The sequence below is a fragment of the Bubalus bubalis genome, chromosome 13 (genome assembly GCF_019923935.1).
Source record: "Bubalus bubalis isolate 160015118507 breed Murrah chromosome 13, NDDB_SH_1, whole genome shotgun sequence".
Classification (NCBI taxonomy): domain Eukaryota; kingdom Metazoa; phylum Chordata; class Mammalia; order Artiodactyla; family Bovidae; genus Bubalus; species Bubalus bubalis.
The window spans coordinates 9,980,218-10,000,000 of NC_059169.1; the positions used below are offsets into that span (position 1 = coordinate 9,980,218).

The 19,783-nt window shown below is 50.2% G+C and overlaps 2 protein-coding genes across 20 annotated transcripts in view; one reads left to right on the forward strand and one right to left on the reverse strand.

Annotated features, from left to right (window-relative positions):
- GGACT (gamma-glutamylamine cyclotransferase) overlaps window positions 1-12,394 on the forward strand; it is a 48,278-nt gene extending 35,884 nt beyond the window's left edge. For 8 of the 17 annotated variants that reach the window (XM_025262612.3, XM_025262615.3, XM_025262617.3 and 5 more), the window contains 4 exons: window positions 1,248-1,302; window positions 6,767-6,934; window positions 10,922-11,075; window positions 11,431-12,394. In XM_025262612.3, coding sequence (XP_025118397.2) covers window positions 6,793-6,934; window positions 10,922-11,075; window positions 11,431-11,872 — 738 coding nt within the window. In that variant the 5' untranslated portion in view covers window positions 1,248-1,302; window positions 6,767-6,792 and the 3' untranslated portion in view covers window positions 11,873-12,394. Of the gene's footprint in view, window positions 1-1,247; window positions 1,303-6,766; window positions 6,935-7,794; window positions 9,428-10,921; window positions 11,076-11,430 lie in introns of those variants that run through there. The other 9 variants (XM_025262623.3, XM_025262624.3, XM_045162546.1 and 6 more) reach the window with 2 other exon arrangements.
- A 1,081-nt stretch (window positions 12,395-13,475) lies between these two features.
- PCCA (propionyl-CoA carboxylase subunit alpha) overlaps window positions 13,476-19,783 on the reverse strand; it is a 363,650-nt gene continuing 357,342 nt past the window's right edge. For all 3 annotated transcript variants that reach the window (XM_044927096.2, XM_025262608.3, XM_025262607.3), the window contains 2 exons: window positions 16,929-17,006; window positions 13,476-13,820 (listed from right to left, as the gene is read on the reverse strand). In XM_044927096.2, coding sequence (XP_044783031.2) covers window positions 13,752-13,820; window positions 16,929-17,006 — 147 coding nt within the window. In that variant the 3' untranslated portion in view covers window positions 13,476-13,751. The remainder of the gene's footprint in view (window positions 13,821-16,928; window positions 17,007-19,783) is intronic.

Genomic DNA, 19,783 nt, shown 5'->3' on the forward strand with positions numbered 1-19,783 from the left:
ACTTAGAGAAAACAGTAAGATCGTGTCCTCGTTTCTAACTCTTTAGCATTGCCCTGTGTCATAAAATATTAATCCTGCATGAATATTTTGTAGAGACGCCTCTTTTGTAGAGGTTGTTTTCATGTTAGGCGCTGGTGCCCATTTACATCCTTTTGCAGAGTTTAAGGAGAGTTAAATATTAGCCCTTTTCTATTTGGTTCACCTGGCGTGTGTGTGTGTTTCTAAATGTGGTCCCAGTGTGTACAACAGTTCTAATTCGTAAACCAGATTAAACCCTTAAATGAAATCCTGCCTTTTTACACTCTTGCCACCAGGTGGCTAAGAAAAAATATTAAGCAGGGAAAAAACCAACGATTATGCGAAGGACTCATAATTATTTTCAATTTCTGCTTCAGCAATGAAACAGGAAACTCTAGATGGACTGTGTTTCAGTAAGAAAACTGCTGAATAAGTGACAGGCATTTCAAGTAGTGCCAGACCAGATGGACATTTCCATGAGTGTTTTTGTTTTCTTAAAGATTGACAATGTTAAACTCACCAAATTTTGCTGAAGTGAAACTTTTTGAGACTCTCTCTGAGCCTGTTCCACCTCTGGGCTGACCCCTGGACGTCCACATTATTCCTGACCTGTTGGACTTGAGACAAGGGTTTGGCTTTTGGGCTTCAGGATTCCCGAGGGGAGGGTGACTAAGTCCTGATCACAGCAGGGCCTCCCGGCCCAGGCTTTAAACATCAGTAACGTTGTCTACAGAAACACTGCTTGAGTTCATTTAGAATCCGCTCTAAAACCCGAAAGTAAGATGCACCAAGTTGAATGTTAACTCCTTTGTGTCCCTTTTCATTGATTCTTTATATTAACGGTAAAACACTAGAGGGAAATCTATGCGTGGGGGGTGGTGACACAAAAGGGTAGCAACCCCTTCAGGCTTCTCTCCAGGAAAACATCCATTAAAGACAGCGCCACCCCCACCCCACACTGCCGCAGCGTCCCGGCCGAGGCCTCGGCCCGTGAAAACACAACCCCACCAGTTGCTCACCAGTCCTCCTGTGGCCGCTCAACTTCCGTGCCTCTGCTTTGCCCTTCGGTGCTCTAATTTATTAACTTTGACAAGTAACCTCTTGGTTGTACAGGATTTTATTCGCAATTCATTTTTCTGATTCAAAGTGAACATGAGTGCCTTAATCCTCTAATGGGAATTAATTGCTTGTTTCAGTGCTTAACTCTGATCCTTTCTCAATCCCCACAGGGACAAGGCTCTTCCCGAAGGATCTGTGTGTGTTGTTCAAAACACAATCAGAAAGGTAATGATGTTTTTCTTGTGAAGGGAGCCAGAAATGCACAATATTTTTTTTATTACATAAGTGGTAGTCTTAATATAGGATGTGATTCAGTAGATAAAATGTAGAGAATTATAATCCGTTCATTCTATCAGGCTACAGTATTTCCTAGAAAAGAAGGTTAACTTTTTATTGCCAGGTTTTCTTTTATGGAAATAAGCCAGCCTCTTCTGCAGAAGAAAGTTACTGAACTGATTTTCTACAGAGTTGGAATCAACACACTGGCCTACCCATGATCATTTCTGTGTAATGTCACCTTCCTGGGTATTTGCCTTGGCTCTGCAAAATTAAGGTCATGACTAATGCTTGATTCCCCTCTCCCATTTATTATGTAGAATATTCTTTTCTGTTTCATTTGTAAGGGGCTTCCTTGATAAGAATATAAGCTAGCAGATGTGTAAGATCTTGCTATAGGAAGCAGTTGGGGTGGAGAACTTAAGTGGGAATACAGTCACAGGGAAGAGGGGATTAACCTTCGCTGAGTCCCAAGGCCTGGCACAGTCAGGAGAGATTGGCTCTTAGGGAGACAGAGGAATGAATGCAGTTTTCAACAATAGGCACAGATGCTCAGAAAGTTTAGCGTGCCCAGAGGCCCACATGTGCTAGGTGGCGGAGGGGGAGTTTGATTCAGGCCCGCCCCTGTGCCACAGCGCCCCTCAGTGGGCCGACCTGGGAGCGCCTCTTTCACGTTAGAGATGAACAGTCTTCAGCTGCTCTGGAAAAGCCCAAACGGCTCACCGCCTGTATTATTTACTGAACCAAGTCCTTACACTTTATCCAAGACTCCGACCCTAACCCAGGGCCGTGGAAGGAGCTACGTGGCAGGAGGAGAACGGGGTGGGAGACACAGGGACGTGCCTCCGACAGAAGGCAGCGTCCCCTTCTGCAGCGGCGCTGCCACCCCTCCGACGCTGGCCCAGGGGGTGGTGCTCAGGAGGGGCCCAGTGTGCTCCTGACCGGTGGATCGCAGGCGTGTTCTGAGGTAGCCCTGCAGCAGCTGGGAGGACCTGCCCAGGTAATAGTCTCTGACGTGTTCTGCTGGCCGTGACCCTCACGGCAGCCCTTGGCAATCAGCTGAACATGATGGACAAAGACCAGAGCACAGGGCAACAAGGAACTCGAAAGAGAAAAACTAAACCCAAAGCTAGCAGAGAAAGGAAATAGTAAAGGTTAGAACAGACATGAATAGAGAAAAATCAATGAAACCAAGAGCTGGTTTTCTTAAAAGAGCAAAAAACTGACAATCGTTTAGCTAGATTAAGAAAAAAAGAGACGATATAAATCAGAATGAAAGCGAGAACATTACAACCCATTTTACAGAAATGAAAAGGATTGTGAGAGAATACTTATGAACAATTGTATGGCAACAAACTGGTAACCTAAATGGATAAATTCCTAGAAACATGCACCTAAGACTGGAATCGTAATGAAACAGAAAATCTGAATCGACCTATTACTAGCAAGGAGATCAACTTCGTAATCAAGAATCCCTCCACAATGAAAATACGAACCAGAGGCTTCACTGTTGAATTCTGCCAAACATGCAAAGAGAATCAGCACCAGTTCTCCTCAAACTCTTCCCAAAAATTTAAGAGGAGGGAACACTTCCAAACTCATTTAGTGAGGTTAGCACTACCCTGATAACCAACGCCAGAAAAAGACACTATATGAAAAACACAAACCAATATCTCTGATGAAAATTGATGCAAAAATTTGAAACAAAATACTAACAGAGAATTCAGTGACACATTAAAAGGATTATATACCATGACCAAGTGGGATTTACTTGTGGAACGCAATGATGGTCCAACATATGAAAATCAGTCAGTATACACTGTAGTCCAATGTATACTACATTAACGGAATGAAGGGGAAAAAACACTATCTCAACTGATACAGAAAACCATGTGGCAAGATTCAACACTACCTCATGGCAAAAGCATTTAATTAGGAATAGAAAGAAATTAATTACACCATCCTAATAAAGGCCGTATATGATAAGCCCACAGCTAACATCGAACTTAATGGTGAAAAAGCGTTTCCTCTAAGATCAGGAACAAGACAGGGATGTTTGCTTTTACCACTTACTTTTAGTATAGTGATAAAAGAAAAAATAATTATAGACATCCAAATTAGAAAGGAAGAAGTGGACTTCTCTCTGTTCACATGATCTTATATAGAAAATCCTAACATTTCCACAAGGAAATTAAGTTGCAGGATAAAACCAGTACACAAAAATCAGTTGTATTTGTATATATTAACAATGAACACTCTCCCCCCCAAATTTTACACTTACGATTACATAAAAAGAATAAAATACTTAGAAATAAACGTAACCAAGGAGGTGAAAAACTTGTACACTGAAAACTACAAAACATTATTACAGGAAATCAAATAATTGGAAAGACATCTCATTTTCATGGATTATGACTTAAATTATTAAGATGTCAGTACTACCTAAACAGATTTAATGTTCTTGTCAAAATTTCCAAATAGTATTTTTCTTTCAGAAATAGAAAAATCCATCCTGAAATTCATACGGAATTTCAAGGAACTGCAAAAGAGCAAAGCAATCTAGAAGAAAAAACAAAGTTGGAGGTCTCATATGTCCTGATTCCAAAACATACTTCAAAGCTACAGTGATCAAAATAGCATAATACTGACATTAAGACAAATTCAGTTGAACACAGTGAAAAGTGAAAGTGAAAGTCGCTCAGTCGTGTCCAACTCTTTGTGACCCCATGAACTGTACAGTCCATGGAATTCTCCAGGCCAGAATACTGCAGTGGGTAGCCTATCCCTTCTTGGATGGATCTTCCCAACCCAGTTATCGAACAGGGGTCTCCTGCATTACAGGTGGATTCTTTACCAACTGAGCTATCAGGGAAGCCCTACTGAACACAATAGAGAACCTAAAAATAAATCCTTAGATGTATGGTCAAATGATTTTTTGACAAAGGTGGAAAGACCAATGGGAAGAAAGACAGTTTTTTACAACTGTTGGAAAACTGGGTATCTATATGCAAAAGAATGAAGCTGAACCCCTACTTTATCTACATGATACACAAAGATTAACTCAAAATAGCTCAGTCTTCAACATAACAACTAAAACTATAAAACTCAGGAGAAGATACAGAACAGGAGCTTTATGACACTGGGCTTGGCAGGGGTTTCTTGGCTATGACACCAGAACTACAGGCAATAAAAGCAGAAGTTGGGTGACATCAAAATGTAAACTACGTGCAGCAAAATCCACAATGGACAGAGTAGAAAGGCCGCCTGTGGAACGGGAGATGTTTGCATATCATATGTCTAATAAAAGGCTAATATTCAGAAGCTCCAGACGACTCCTGTGTCTCAACAATGAAAAACAATCTGATGAAAAACCAGGCAAAGGACTTGAATAAACATTTCTCCAAAGAAGATATATGGCCAACATGAAAAGATGTTTAAAATCACTAATCATTACAGAAATGCAAATTAAAACCCACAATGAAGCAAAGTGAAAAGACAACCCACAGCATGGGAGAAAACATTTGCAAATGAAGAAATCAACAAGGGATTAGTCTCCGAAATACACCAATATCAAAAAACAAAAATAGGCAGAAGACATACACTTCTCCAAAGATGACATACAGGTGACTGAAAAGCACATGAAAAGATGATCAACATCACTATTTATTAGAGAAATGTGAGTTAAAACTATAATGAGGTTATCAGCTCACACCAGTCAGTATGGCCATCATCAAAAAGTATACAAACAGTAAATGCTAGAGGGCGTGGAGAAAAGGGACGCCTCCTCTGCTGCTGGTGGAATGTACACTGGTGCCGCAACCATGGAGAACAGTAGGGAGGTTCCTTAAAAAACGAAACACAGAACTACCATATAATCAACAATCCCACTCCTGGGCGTATATCTGGAGAAAACTAATTCAAAAAGATCCTCACGCCCCGGTGTTCACTGCAGCAGCGCTTACAGTAGCCAGGACACATAAGCAACCCAAATGTCCCCTTGACGGGAACGGATGAAGATGTGTGTGTGTGTGTATAAATACATGGAAGATTAATTGTAAAGAACGAAATAATACCATTGTAAGCAATATGAATGGACCTAGAAATTATCATACTAAGACAGGCAAATATAGGATGTCACTAAAATATTGGACTCTAAAATATTATACAAATGAACTTATTTACAAAACAGAAACAGACTCTCAAGGTTTGAAAATAAACCTGTGTTTACCCAAGGGGAAACTTGGGGAGGGTGATAAATTATCAACACAGGATTAACACATACTACTATATAGAAAATAGATAACCAACAAGGATCTACTGTATAGTACAGGGAACTCTACTCAACATTCTGTACTCATCTGTATGAGTAAAGAATCTGAAAAAGGATGAATAGATGAATAACGGAATCACTTTGCTGTACATCTGAAACACTGTAAATCAATTACAGTCCAATAAAAATTTTAAAAATCCTTAATGAGATACCACCTCACACCCTTTAGGAAGACCACTATTTAAAAGAGAAAGAGAAAGGGAGGGAGGAGGAAGGAAATAACAAGCAGTGGTGAGCCTGCGGAGACCCCGGCACCCTTGTGCGCGTAGGTGGGAGCATAAAATGGCACAACTGCTATGCAACACAATACAGAGGTCCCTCCAAAAAATTAAACATAGAATTACCATATGATCTAGCAGCATGTTTCCAGGTATATATCCAAACATTGAAAACAGGATTTTGTAGAGATCTGCATACCCATGTTTATGGCAGTATCATTTGCAATCGCGACGAGGTAGAAGGAACCCAAACATCCATTGACAGGTGGACGAACAAAATGTGGCAGATGCATGAGTATCATTCAGCCTTAATTTAGGAAGGAAGTTCTGACACACACTCCAGCATGGATGAGCCCTGGACGCTGTGCCAAGGTAAAGAAGCCAGCCACAAAAAGGTGTTTCTCTTAAACGCGGTACCTCCTGCAGTCAAGATTCATGGAAACCAAAAGTAGCGTGGAGTTGCCAGGAAGGAGAACGGGACTTACTTTTACAAGAGGGGAGGTTCTGGAGACGCGTGCCAGGGGAGGTGGTACAGCAGTGTGCCTGTACGTAGTGCTACTGAACGGCGCACCAGAAATGGTTAAGATGGTAGATTTCACATTTTGTGTGTTGTACAGTCTTTTTAAATCTAGCAATCAGTTCCTTCTCTATGTTTCCTCTATGTTGGGGAGTAGGGGGCGGGGGGAGAAGAGTCTAGAGAGGTAGGGTCCCTTATGAACGCCTGCTGCCACTGCAGAGCCTGAGTCCTTCGGAGGCTGGACCTGACGGGTCACCCAGGCGTCCAGCACACCTGAGCCCAGTTCCTGGTGCTGACCCGGAGCCCCCACCTGAGCCGCCTGACTGTGTTCCCTCGCGTGTTCAACAGGGAGGACACCTCCTCTTGCGGGATCGATGCAGCTGAGCACGCAGACATCCAGGCTCTTCACACAGGGCCCGCAGAGCCCCAGCACCGCCGCGAACGTGGCCAGCCCTCCTCAGCACACTGTCCTCTGCCGTCTCTCTGACCAGACCTTCTTGCTCTCCCTCCTCCTGGGTGAAATATTCCTTTTCTCACTTTGTGGTTGAATCTGAGTCACGAAAACCAGGAGCAGCCTGTGCTGAGAACCTGCTCTGTCCTGGCGCCTCCCCACTGTCCCTCCGCAGCCCAGGCCGCTTCCAGCACGATGGTTCCAGACCGCGCCCGCTCCATCCTAGCCCCCCTGGCGCCCCCGCCCCACGCACAGCAGCCAGACGACCCTGCGGGCCACCCCTGCCGCCCCGCCCCTACTCCGGGGGCGCTCTCTGCTCCCTCTGGCTCCTCTGTTTGAAGCTGCCTGTTAACATGTCTGTCTCCCCTTGGCCTTCTCACCGGGCAGGCTGTGTCTCGTGTGTCCCTGGGCTCAGCCCGGGGCCTCGGGGCGCGCAGCCTGCTGCCCACCGAGTGCTGCGCAGCAGTGCCCTCTCCCGCAGCCGCTGCCTCTGGTCCCCTGCTCGGGCCTGGCGGAAGCGAGGTGCCCACCACCAGCCTCTCTGGTGCCCACTGTTGCTGCATCACTGGCTTTCTCCTGGCGACCTTGGTGACATACCCTGTACCCTGATAAACTCTTCTCGCCAGCCCTCCTTGCAAGCAGCCACTGCTTCCTTCCTGTCCACCCCCAGGGCCTGTGATGGAGGGCCGGCTGGTGCAGCAGCGCGAACAGGTTCCTTTACCCCTGCTTTGTCCCCAGATGCCACTGCCGTGACCCCTAAAGACAAATGATGGGAGAGGGGACGCAATTCTGGAAGACAGCTCAGAGACAAGTGGTGGCTGACGGCACCTGGGGCCCAGAAACCTAAGTCCCTGCAGGGAGCCAGCCAACCAGGGCCTTGGACACGAGACGGGGAGGACAAGGCCGGGGGTGGGGGTGGGGGCAGTCCACGCAGGGAGCAGAGACCCTCATCACCCCTCTCCCCAGCAGGGGGAAGGGTACGTTACAGTCTAGAGAAGCTTGGTAGTGGGGGGACCAGGCCCAGCTGAGGGTGCGGTTGAGGGGGTGCCCTGAAGACCAGGAGGGTGGGAAAGGCCACCAACTCGGGGATTCAGTGGTTAGCCAGGCCCCCCGCCAGCCACCACCCCCAACAGCTTTCTATAGGGTGTCTCACTTTTCAACCTGAAAGGCCAGCCAAGGAGTATTGAGACATTTGAAGGAACCCTCTCAAAGAAACAAAAGAGGAATTTTGGAGGAGGAGCAGCAATACAGGGAAAGATAAAAACTTAAAAAAATTCACAGTAATTACTATCTTCCCAAGGAGGAGAGATGGTATTATGCTGAGAAAGAAACAGTATGAGAATGACATGAGGGAACAAGAAAAAGATCCTGGAGATAAATATGATGATAAAATAGTTTTAAAAATAATAGAAGTACTGGAAGGTAAAGTAGACTACAAAGAGACAATTGGGAGATTTACCCAGGTTATGCACCATCTGAGCTCTGGAGATGCAGGAAGGAAGGGGAGGGATGAAGGGTCCTGGCATCCGTGATGAGTCTTCAGACGGAGATCTGTGGCACAATGAATGGAAAAAACCCGCACAGAGGGTCCTCACTATGGGACCTCACAGTCCACGGGAGAGAAGACCACCCTAGAAGCCTCCCGAGAGAAGAGCCTGATTCTGTACAAAGGACTGTGGGTCCCAACTGCCCTGGATGGCTCAGCATGAGTTTGGGACATCAGAAGACAAAGAAGAGATGCCTTTAGAGTTCTGAAAGAAATTATTTCTAGAATTCTCATCCTCAGTTCACTCAGTCATGTCCGACTCTTTGCAACCCCAAGGACTGCAGCACGCCAGGCCTCCCTGTCCATCACCAATTCCCAGAGTTTATTCAAACTCATGTCCATTGAGTCGGTAATGCCATCCAACCGTCTCATCCTCTGTTCTCACCCTACGTACACAATTAATTGAGGCTGGTAAAGAAGAAGCTTCAATCAAATGAGGGAGTTAACCAAGAGGGGGCCGTGGGACCTAGGGATGGGGCTCTGAGAGAAGCCTGGGGAGCCCGGGGCACCACAGACCCAGGCTGGGGCAGGAGAGACACAGAGCCACAGCCCCAGGGAAGAACAGAGGCGACGGGTGGTCAGGGTGGAAAGGATTCTTATGGTGTTTCCAGAAATCATGAGGCCGAAGGACTGACTGTCAGAGAAACTTGAGCAAAGCACAAAAAAAGAAAAAGGAAAAAATAGCTGAAACAATTTTTAATTCCAAGAAAAACAAATAGTTGTCCAAGAAAGGAAATTAATCATAGTACACTCTGTGCTTTATCTGAGAGCAGTGTTTACATAGTTGTGATGCTGAACTGAATATGGACTTGACCAAAGTCTGTGATGTGAGCCCTGCTAGAGGAGTGGGGCTGAGTGACAGGCGCATTTAATGCAGACTTACCGAGCATGCGATGTCAACTGCTGCGCCTTCACTGCGGTCCCCCGAGGCGGGTGGCTGACACAACTTCCTGACAGTCCAGGAAACCGAGGCCCAGAGAGGTGATGTGGTTTGCTTAAGGTCACACAGCTGGTAAGTGGCAGAGCCAGGATTTCAACTCCGGCAGCCTGGTTCCAAAGTCTGTCCTTTAAACTAACACTGTGCTCACCTGCTTTGGGGTAGGAAGGCAGACGGTTTAAAATGTCAGGAAGCCACAGTACAACCAACAACATGGAGATATTAATAAACAGCAAATGCAACAGTTGGGAAGCTTAACCGGGTCTCTGCAAGGGAGTGGGAATGGGTAGAGATTTTATTTTTCTTGTAAACTTATTTGACTTCACTTTATGGACACATTGGGCTTCCCTTGTGGCTCAGCTGGTAAAGAACCCACCTGCAATGTGGGAGACCTGGGTTCGATCCCTGGGATGGAAGAGCCCCTGGAGAAGGGAAAGGCTACCCACTCCAGTATTCTGGCCTGGAGAATTCCATAGACTGTATAGTACCTGGGGTCACAAAGAGTCGGACACGACTGAACGACTTTAATCAAAGGGAAGGGACCCTAGAGCCCAAGGGCTAAGGGGAGCAGACCCCTGCCAGCCAGGCCCAGCTGTGTGGCCCCAGTCCTCACCGACCTGGGACTCCGCCCCGAAGGACTGGGTAGTTTCCGGTGCCCTTGTGGCTCTTCTCGTTCTGTGGTCACCAGGAGGAGCCAGGAGAGAGCAAGCTGGGCCAAGGGGGGCCGGAGGAGCAGGGTCACCTGGAAAGGGGGGGATGAGGGCCTGGTGGGGCCCCGGGGACAGGCTGGTGGGGGCCGGGCCGCCGGCTGCCAGGGTTCTGGGGGATGGTCTGGCAAGGGTGGGAGCGTTCATCTGGGTTCGACCTGGAGCAGCTACTGCAGATTGTGCTGGAAGGCGGGGCTGGCTGGTCCTCCTGCCGCCCCTTCCCACCGCCCCCAACTCCCCGCCCCCCGCCCCCACCATCTTGGTCCTCCCCAAGCACGCCACCCCCTCCCCATCCCCTCAGCAGTAGGGTGCCTGTGTCCCCTCTCCCCTGTACCCCGAGTCCAGGTTCTCATTCACACCCCAACTTTCAAACCCGTGCAGCCGCCCCCGACGCCAGCCTGGCCTCCCTGCACCATCTAGAGCTGAGCTCCGTCAGGTCTCTGCCGTGCGCAAGGCGGGCAGCTGAGGCCGCAGGGAGGACGAGTGGGCAGCCGTGTTTGCCCACGGGCTCTGCCCATCCGCCGCAGACACCCTGAAGAGATGGGGCGAGGCCCGGACCCCCAGACCGGCTCTTGTTTGCTGGGAAGAAAGCCCCGTCCTGCTTGTTCAGTGTGACTTCCCCAAGGGCCTCCCAGCCACATGGCTGGTGGCAGGGCCCGCCTGGCACACCGGGACCGAGTCCCGCAGTATTTGGCGGGTTGGGGGCGAGTGGGTCGGTGAGGTGCCAGCCTCAGAGGAGGGGCCCAGTCACTGAACTTCCCTGTTCCTGCGTGAGTCCCTTATGCCCGATCACTTTTGGTCTATTATGTAATGGAGTTAGCCCAGATCCAGGAGCGGGTAAATACGTACCTTCTCATTGCAGCCGAGGCCACTGTGCTGAGTCCCAGGCCGGCATCCTTAACCTCGGGGGCCCTGAAGAAGGAAGGAACACTGAGAGGTGCGGTTAACGTCATGCCCGGGCCAGAATGTAAACGGAGCACTACTGAAACCGGAGCTCCCTGTGGTACCGAAGACAGGTGATTATTATATACAGGTGTACATACACATACATGCATGTGCCATGTATATACCTCTGTAGATGTATGTGCTAATAAGCACAGCACATACATATCTCCGTCTATATGTGTGTGTGTATATGTCTGCTTACCATTATTTGTTTTTCTGTAATATTTGTTTCAAGTCCTTTTATTGAAAACTAACTTCAGGAAACTGCAGCCCTACGCGGCCCGAGCCCCAAACGTCCTGTCTCCTCCCAAAGTCTGGTCTCAAAGCTGGCCCCGCCTCCGGGACCCTGTCTGTGAAGGGCGGCCGCTGGGGAGCGGGGCCGGCTGCGCCCACCCGTGACCTGTCCGCCGTCCTCTCTGCCCGCAGCTCTGGCCGCCTGGCCCCCGTGTTCGTGTACGGGACGCTGAAGACGGGCCAGCCCAACCACCGGGTCCTGCTGGACGGTGCCCACGGGTGCGCGGCCTTCCGGGGCCGGGCCCGCACGCTGGAGCCCTACCCGCTGGTGATCGCGGGTGAGCACAACATCCCACGGCTGCTGAACCTGCCGGGCCGCGGACACCGCGTGTTCGGCGAGGTCTATGAGGTGGACTTACGGATGCTGCGCTTCCTGGACGAGTTCGAGAGCTGCCCCGACATGTACCAGCGCACCCGCCTGCACGTGGCCCTGGAGGGCGCACGCGCGCCCCTGGAGTGCTTCGTCTACACCACGGCCACCTACCCGCCAGAGTGGGTCCACCTGCCGTACCTCGACGATTACGACTCGCAGGGGAAGCACGGGCTCCGCTACAACCCGCGGGAAAACAGATGAGCCCAGCAGGCGAGGGAGGCTGGGGACCAGCCCCGAGGGGCCGCGCTCGCTGAACGAGGGCACGATAACGCCCCTGGAAACCTGTACTTGAAACAAACACTCGATCTGTCGGGGGTGGGCGGGGGAGAACACCTCTTTTTCAGTGGCAGCCAATTTCCCAAATAATTTGGAGGTACTGATAACAAGACTGTTCCTGAAATCTGTCTCACTATGCTGCTTTCTTGCTTGCTGCTTAAAGAGCATCTTGGGTTTGAATGTACTGGATGAGAAAAACTCAGGACTTTAATTCCCCTAAATGATATTTGAAAACTCATGTTATCATGCTTTTCTGATTATGCTGGGTTTTTCTTTTTCCTTGCTTTGCTCTGATCTGAAGATAACATTTAAAATGAGTATCAAGTCTGTGTGACAGCTAGATTTTAACAGCCCTGCCGTATTCATCCTGACCTGTAGCACTGAGAAAAGAAAAAATTTTAAGCTGATTTAAGACATCTTAATGTAATAAAAGAACCTCAAGAAACACATGCTGTATTTTAGAGTTCTTTTCAATATATATGACACCATTCTTTATAATTTTTTAGATCAAGCTTATACAGAGATGATTAAAGATCATATCAAGTGAGAAATTGAATATAAAAGTATTGGTGTTACTGCTGGCCCTCTTTCTGAGTCTGTCTGGTAGTCTAGCAGACTACCTCCTAGTCCAGCAAAATAACAAGCACGCACTTGCTGGCAAGGCAGCTGAATACCCCGATTTCAGAGAGGCTCATTGGAGACCTGCCCCAGAAGGGAGAGGGGGACAAGCTTTTCAGAGAAGAAGCAACGCATTAGTAATTTGTTCTTTAGGCCTGAAAAAAAGCTTGGCTTCCAAATACAATCAGCACTTAAAATAATTTTAGCACAGCACGAAGTACCAATTACTACCCACCTCCATCTGATACTCTGTCAGGGTGGCCTCAAGGCCGTGCACGACTCTGCCTCTGCTCACTCACCAGCAAGTAGGAAGTGCATCCTGAGAATTCCAGACCCGGATGAAGGTGCAGCTGCTGGTCTGGGTAGCCTCGTTCTCCGTCGGGAGAGCTCGCTCACGCGTCGACTTAATAGTAGACTGAGATGGCTAACTGCATCTGGTTCAGAAGTATGACTGTTATTTTTAGCCCTTCTTTTGTAATTGGAAACTCGCTTCACAAAAACACAAAAAGGTGAGGATGGGAATCTGTTGCTGGGTTCTGCAGCCCCACCACCACCACCGGGGCCTGGGAACCCTGACTGGTGCCCACGCTGGTGCCCTGGGAGGGAGGGGGTCACGCCTGCAGGCTCAGGAGACCCACACTCACTGCTAGACCACCATGAGTGCTGTCCGGGCTTCCGGAGATCATGACCAGCCAACCACAAGCGGGACTCAGGGCCTCAAGCAGGATGAAGCAGGTAATGAGATTACACGGTGGCAAATGCTCATTTAATGAAACTGAAGGCAAAGAACTGGGATTTATATACATTTTTAAAAAGCATCCTGATGAAATGCTGGTATTTTAAAGCACACTGGCACAGCCCATAGCCTCTTATGTACACTGTCTTCATGCAAAAAAAGGGCAAACTAGTATTTAGACAAATGCTGTTTTATTGATTTCATTTGGACACTAGGAAATCTCACAGCAGAAGTACAAATCATATGTACAAGTATTTATATCAATAAAAATTTTCCATTGGTGATTTTTTTGGCAGAACGTTGGTTTTGACTATATGTAGAGTAAATATGACCATGTAAAATCTGCCGCACAGGGGTGTTCCTGCCGAACGCCTGAATAAATTGAGTGTGAAAGAATAATAATACAAATGGCTAATTAAATTGGGTGATGACTGAAAGGCTATAAATACTTCATTCCAGTTCCACGAGCAGGTCTCCTTCTCCAACTGTGTCTCCAGCTTTACAATGTACCGATTTCACCTTGAATTTAAAAAAGAAAAAAAAAAAAGAGGGGAGAGAAAGAATTACTAAGCAAACCAGGAAGAAGCAGTCTTGTCTGGTTCTGGAAGGGAAGGTGCAGCTGGGCAGGCGCTGGAGTGCAGGCAGGAGGCTGGCAGTGGGGACCTTACTGAGGGTGTCCTCGTGTGGCGGGGCTGGCCCTCGCCCCTCCTTATCCTTTCGGCTCCTAGAAGCCGCTGCTCCCCGTGTTGCTGCGGTCCTCTGCACCCGGTGCCCCAGGGTCGAGACCGGTGGGGACGATGCTGGGTGAGTCTCCACCCCTGCCTCCTGTCTCTCACAGGTTCAGGTTTGGAGAAATGCTCCCTCACGGTTAATGGTAGGAAAAAAGAAAACCAAAACCAAACCCCACACACAATTATCCAAGAGTCAGAACGGGTATTAATCAACAGCAGAAGCGCCCGGGCCTGATCCGAAGCGTCCTGTGAAGGGAAATGAAGTTCTCAGAATGGGGACCGAACCCTGTGGCTTCCACGACATCACCTCCGTGCCCCGATTTCTCCTGATTTCAGTCAGTTTTTGCTTTCCCAAATTTGTGTTCACAGTTAAAACTAGAGACAGCCCACTTGACTTGGCGGTTCTTGCCTGGACGTGAGGATGAATTAGGTTAGAAGTAGGCATGAGGTTAGAAGTCACTGGCCGTCTGGGCAAGTGGCAAAATGGGCCAGAGCTGTGCGTTGGGTGCCCTGGCCTGCGGTGGCGAGAGTGGCCTTCATCCCCTGAGTTCCAGCCTGGGCCTCTCGGGAAGAAGAGAACCTACATAGCGACACTTGGAAGGCCTCGTTCCACAGGGCTGTTTGCACTGAAGTGGCTGATTTTTTTCAATAACTTCAGATATGCAGATGACACCACCCTTATGGCAGAAAGCGAAGAACTAAAGAGCCTCTTGATGAAAGAAGAGAGTGAAAAAACTGCCTTATAGCTCAACATTCAGAAAACTAAGATCATGGCATCCAGTCCCATCACTTCATGGGAAATAGATGTGGAAACAGTGGAAATGGTGACAGACTTTATTTTCTTGGGCTCCAAAATCACGGCAGATCATGACTGCAGCTATGAAATTAAAAGACATTTGCTCCTTGGAAGAAAAGCTCTGACCAACCTAGACAGCTTATTAAAAAGCAGAGACGTTACTTTGCCAACAAAGGTCCGTCTAGTCAAGGCTATGGTTTTTCCAGTAGTCATGTGTGGATGTGAGAGTTGGACTGTAAAGAAAGCTGAGAGCCGAACAATTGATGCTTTTGAACTGTGGTGTTGGAGAAGACTCTTGAGAGCCCCTTGGACTGCAAGGAGATCCAACCAGTCCATTCTGAAGGAGATCAGTCCTGGGTATTCATTGGAAGGACTGATGCTGAAGCTGAAACTCCAATACTTTGGCCACCTCATGTGAAGAGCTGATTCATTTGAAAAGACCCTGATGCTGGCAGGGATTGAGGGCAGGAGGAGAAGGGGATGACAGAGGATGAGATGGTTGGATGGCATCACCGACTCAATGGACGTGAGTTTGAGCAAGCTCCGGGAGTTGGTGATGGACAGGGAGGCCTGGCGTGCTGCAGTCCATGGGGTCACAAAGAGTCGGACATGAGTGAATGACTAAACTGAACTGGCTGCTTTCTAAGGTCTGGAGCCTCTGGTGTTTTGATGGGCAGTGTCCATTATAATGCTGTGACTCCAGAGTAGAGGGCCTGCTTCCACTGTGAACCGGGCCCCGGGAGGAAAACTGGCCTCTCAGAGCAAGAACCGCTAGCCCCACGCAGGCTCGGGCCCGCTCCTCCGCCCTGGGGGGCAGGACTGAGCGGACAGGGCAGGGCTAACATGCAGGTTCATCTAGAGCCCCTCAGCACCCTGACGGCAGCTGGGACTCCCGGTGAGACTCTGGGCCCTGAAGACATCAACCACATGCACGGGGGGACTCCTGGCTCCCTGAGGGAGCTAAGGCCACGTTCATTTTAGGATCAGATCCCCAGCCTGGCACACTGGCCCTTGGCATGCATCAGACACATATTCTGGGTCCCCCAAATGAGGTCAGGTTCTCATCACGAAGGGAAATCTCATGACAACAATGCAGCGTAAATGTCAACTAATCCCAAGGAACGCATAGAACAATTTTTACAGGAGCACAAACCAACACGTTCTCGTTCATTTCTTAGAAAGGAATCAGGTATGGCAAGCAGGATTCCCCTGGAGCTCAGATCGCACCAGTCTCTTCTCCCTAAACTGGGAGGAGACTGGGAGCAGTTGTCCAAGGCCCACTCCAGCTGGGCCCGGCGCCAGGCCTCTGTCCTCCCGGCTGGGGTGGGACTGGGCGTCCCCCTTGGCCTGGTCCCTGAACACGGGTTTCACTTGCTCTGCGGGAGGCAGACGGAGGCCGTGTCTGACGCCAACTCCACGGGCAGCCGACAGCACCTCTCTGCCAGGACACCCACCGTGCCCGAGGCTCCAGCGCCCTTCCTGGGAGTGACCACAGTGCAGAACACGGCCGGTCTACACTGCTGTCCCCACACACAAGCCACGCCTCGCTCCACTGTGCGGTGCTCCCAAAGCAAAACACCCTTCAGGAAAGCATCATTCTGCTACAAACGGTGCCTTTCCAGTCGGGAAGAATGATGAAGTTATGCTTAAAAGGACTTTTCTATCTTCTTCGACAGAAAATACATTTAAGAAGTTTTACTTTTAGCAAATCTCAGTAATACATCTCTCTCTTTTTTTACCCCTCCCTGAATCATGAAGTCCCACATGTATATGTGGGCCTTTCAGCTCCTCTTGATCTAAAATTGAATTGTTCTCTTTGCGGAGAAATTATCTTGAAGAGTTGCATTAATTTCTGCAGTCTCTAAAAACCATTTCCTGCTGGGTCACCTACGTCTCAGATAACTCACTGCCTCTAAGACAGACGTAAACATTAAAAATTAAAGACCCCTTAATTTGAAAGACATTAAGGTGAAGAACAACTGTTCTTCAACCCACCCCCTCCTGCACCCCTGACGTCGCACAGACTCTCCCAGGCCCGACGTCTAGGACTCCAAGGTGGAGGCTCCGCTTGCCATCAAGGTGCGGCCCTTGGGGACGTACCTTGCCAGTCTTCCCGGCTGTCATACTGTTCTGCATCTTCATGGCTTCAATCACACAGATTTCCTGACCTTCTGCTACCTGGAAAATGCACAAAGAGTGGGCAGGCGTGTGAAAAGCATTCGAATTTCGCAACAACGTTCAAGAGAGAGGCTGTTGAGAGAGTCTTCGTCAAAGCTCTGAAATACAATCTCAACGGCAGCAAGAGTCTCTTAGTACTTGGGAATTCCCTGGTGGTCCAGGGGTTACCACTCTGCGCTTTCACTGCCGAGGGCCCTGGGTTCCATCCCTGGTCAGGGAACTAAGATCCCACAGGCCATGCAGCCAAAAAAACAAACAAAAATAGCCTCTAATACTTTATATTCCAAGCACAGCTTTGGGGGACCACAGACAAAGGCCCTTCCCTTGTTAAGTTGTCATCTGAAAACCATCCCTGACAACTGGAGGTTTTGGATGCTGCTGGTGGGGCCTTCCCCGGGGAACCTCTGAATCAACTTCTGCCAAAGAGATGTGGCAAAAACAGAATGTCTTCCGCTTAATCTAAGCGTCCAGAATTAGCACATCTCTACAGACAAAGACCTGTGGTTTCCAGCGGCAGGGAGGGGAGTGCATGCGGATGGGTACAGGGTTCCTCTGGGGGTGACGAAGCATTCTAAGGTTGACTATGGTGATGGCCGCACAGTTGTGTGAAGAGACCAAACGACTGAGGTGCACACCTTACCGGGTGATTGCATTGTATGTGAACTTCATCCTGGTAAAGCTGTTATCAAAAGGCAGGCTTTCTGTCTGGAGCCCTGGTGAGCTGGGAGGAGCCCTGGGGACCTGGGAACTAGAGCCAAGCATCCAGGTCACAGGGACCCGTCCCAGCCTTTGCAAGACAAGCAGGTGGCTCCCGGAAGGGAGTCACTCCTCCAGGGAATGACCCCTAGCGCCCTGTCCCCTCCTTGCAAGGGGCACTGACTATTGTTTGCCAGTGGGTGTGGGGGAAATCCAGGCAGGGCTGCCAAATAAACCCCTGGGGCTCAACCTGGCCCTCCCACCCAGGCCTCAGGGTGAACAAGGGCCCTTCTGGGTCTTCTTTTTCTTGACGGGACAGTACCAGGAGCCAGGCTGCATTCTCCTCCTCTCTTTGTGGAAAGAGCCCGCCGTCTTCAAAATGAGAGAGCTGAACCTTCCGGGGTACCCGGCTCTCTGGGGGGCTGCTGGATACCGGCGCCCATCCCGCGCGGCAGAAATGCCTGAGAATGTTCCTTTCCCGAAATCCCCTGACGATCTCCGAGCCCCCGCGGCCTCTCCCACCCCCCCGAGCTCGCGCGGCCTCCCGCGCGGCACAGGCTGTCTCGCTGGCACCGGCGCCGCCTGAGCCCGCGTGCTCCTTTCCTCTGCCGGTCGGGCGGCGGGCTGCTGCTTCCTGGCACGGGAAATGTGGGAGGAGAGGGGTTGCCAAGCTTGGTGGCTGGCACGGAGGCTGGAAAGCCGGGCGGACACGCGGTGCCTGCGGCCCTCCGTGACCCACCAGCGCCTGCCTTCCAGAGAGCCGAGAGTCGACTGCGGGGTCCGTCCTCACCACGTGGGGGGTGTCAGAACGGCCAGCCCGAAGCGACACCTCAGAGCCTTTTTCTCTCTTTTCAGAGGCAGGAGGAACCCAGAGAGATGGGAGGAGCCCCGCTCGCACGCCCGGCGGGCCCAGACCACGGCTCTCAGAGGCAGCGCGTCCAGGGCTGGCTGCACACAGCAGCATTCCCGTCCAGGACGTGCGTTCCGGCCTCAGGGCCTGCGGAACTTTCTGGAAAGTGGATCTGAAATTCGGCAATGGAAGTTCCGTCTAAAAAATTGTGATGGGTTCTCCACCTCCGGGCTCCGGGAGCTCCTTCCTCATAGAGGGAGCCGCGGGCGCTTGCATGGCACCCTCGCCTAGCTGAGCTTCCTCGCTGGTGTCCGAGTGCCCAGAGCCCGCCTCTCTGTCCTCAGCCCCACGGGCATCTCTCGGCGGGCACCAGCGTGCCCCTCCGGCAGCTGCTTGGCACTGCTGGCCAGACAGAGCCCCTCACCGCTGCTCTACGGGATCTTCCAGAAAGTGAACTTGCGGTTAATGCGACTGTGAAAAAGACACGAATGAACCTGGGAGATTTCCGGTGGTCACCCAGGGGGCGGAGCCCAGACTGCCCACTACGATGCCCAGAAGAAACGTGTGGGGCGGGGCGGGGCGGTGGGGGGGGGGGGGTTGGCGGGGACCGGCCACAGCCCCAGTCCAGCTCAAGCCGGCTACGCTGGAGGTGCAAGCAGAGTCTTGGAGCCTGGCGGCAGTGGAGACGGCCAGAAGCTTCTGGGACTCCAGTGACCTGCCGGTCCCAGCAGCTGTGTGTGCCAGCAGCCAAGGAGGGGACGTACAGGCAGCTGCGAGGGGTGGGTCCCCAATCACGCACCAGAAAAACACAACCTCTGATCCAGCAGAGATGCTCGGGAGAGGTGGGCAGGTCCCCTAGCGAGAACCACGCCTTCTCCCAGGTCGTGTCTCTCGATCGACTATGAAAAAGAAACCAATGAACCTGGGAGGTTTCCAATGGTCACCCAGGGGGCAGAGACCAGACTGACAAGGATGCCCAGAAGAGTTGCTTAGAAGGGCTTCAGAGAAAGTGCCCGCGGATCAGAGTGCCGCCCTGCCTCGGGGCCCTCCAGACTCCCTCTTTCTTCTCATCCTGTCTGCACTCCCTCCTTCTTCCCCCACCTCTGCTGGCCTCGACTTGTGTCATCTGGTGGAACTTTAATTCATGTCTGCTTCTGCGCTCACTCATTCACGCACAACAATCTGCTCTGTGGTTTTCTTTCTGCTCCTTGGTCCCTAAAAGAGAAAAAAA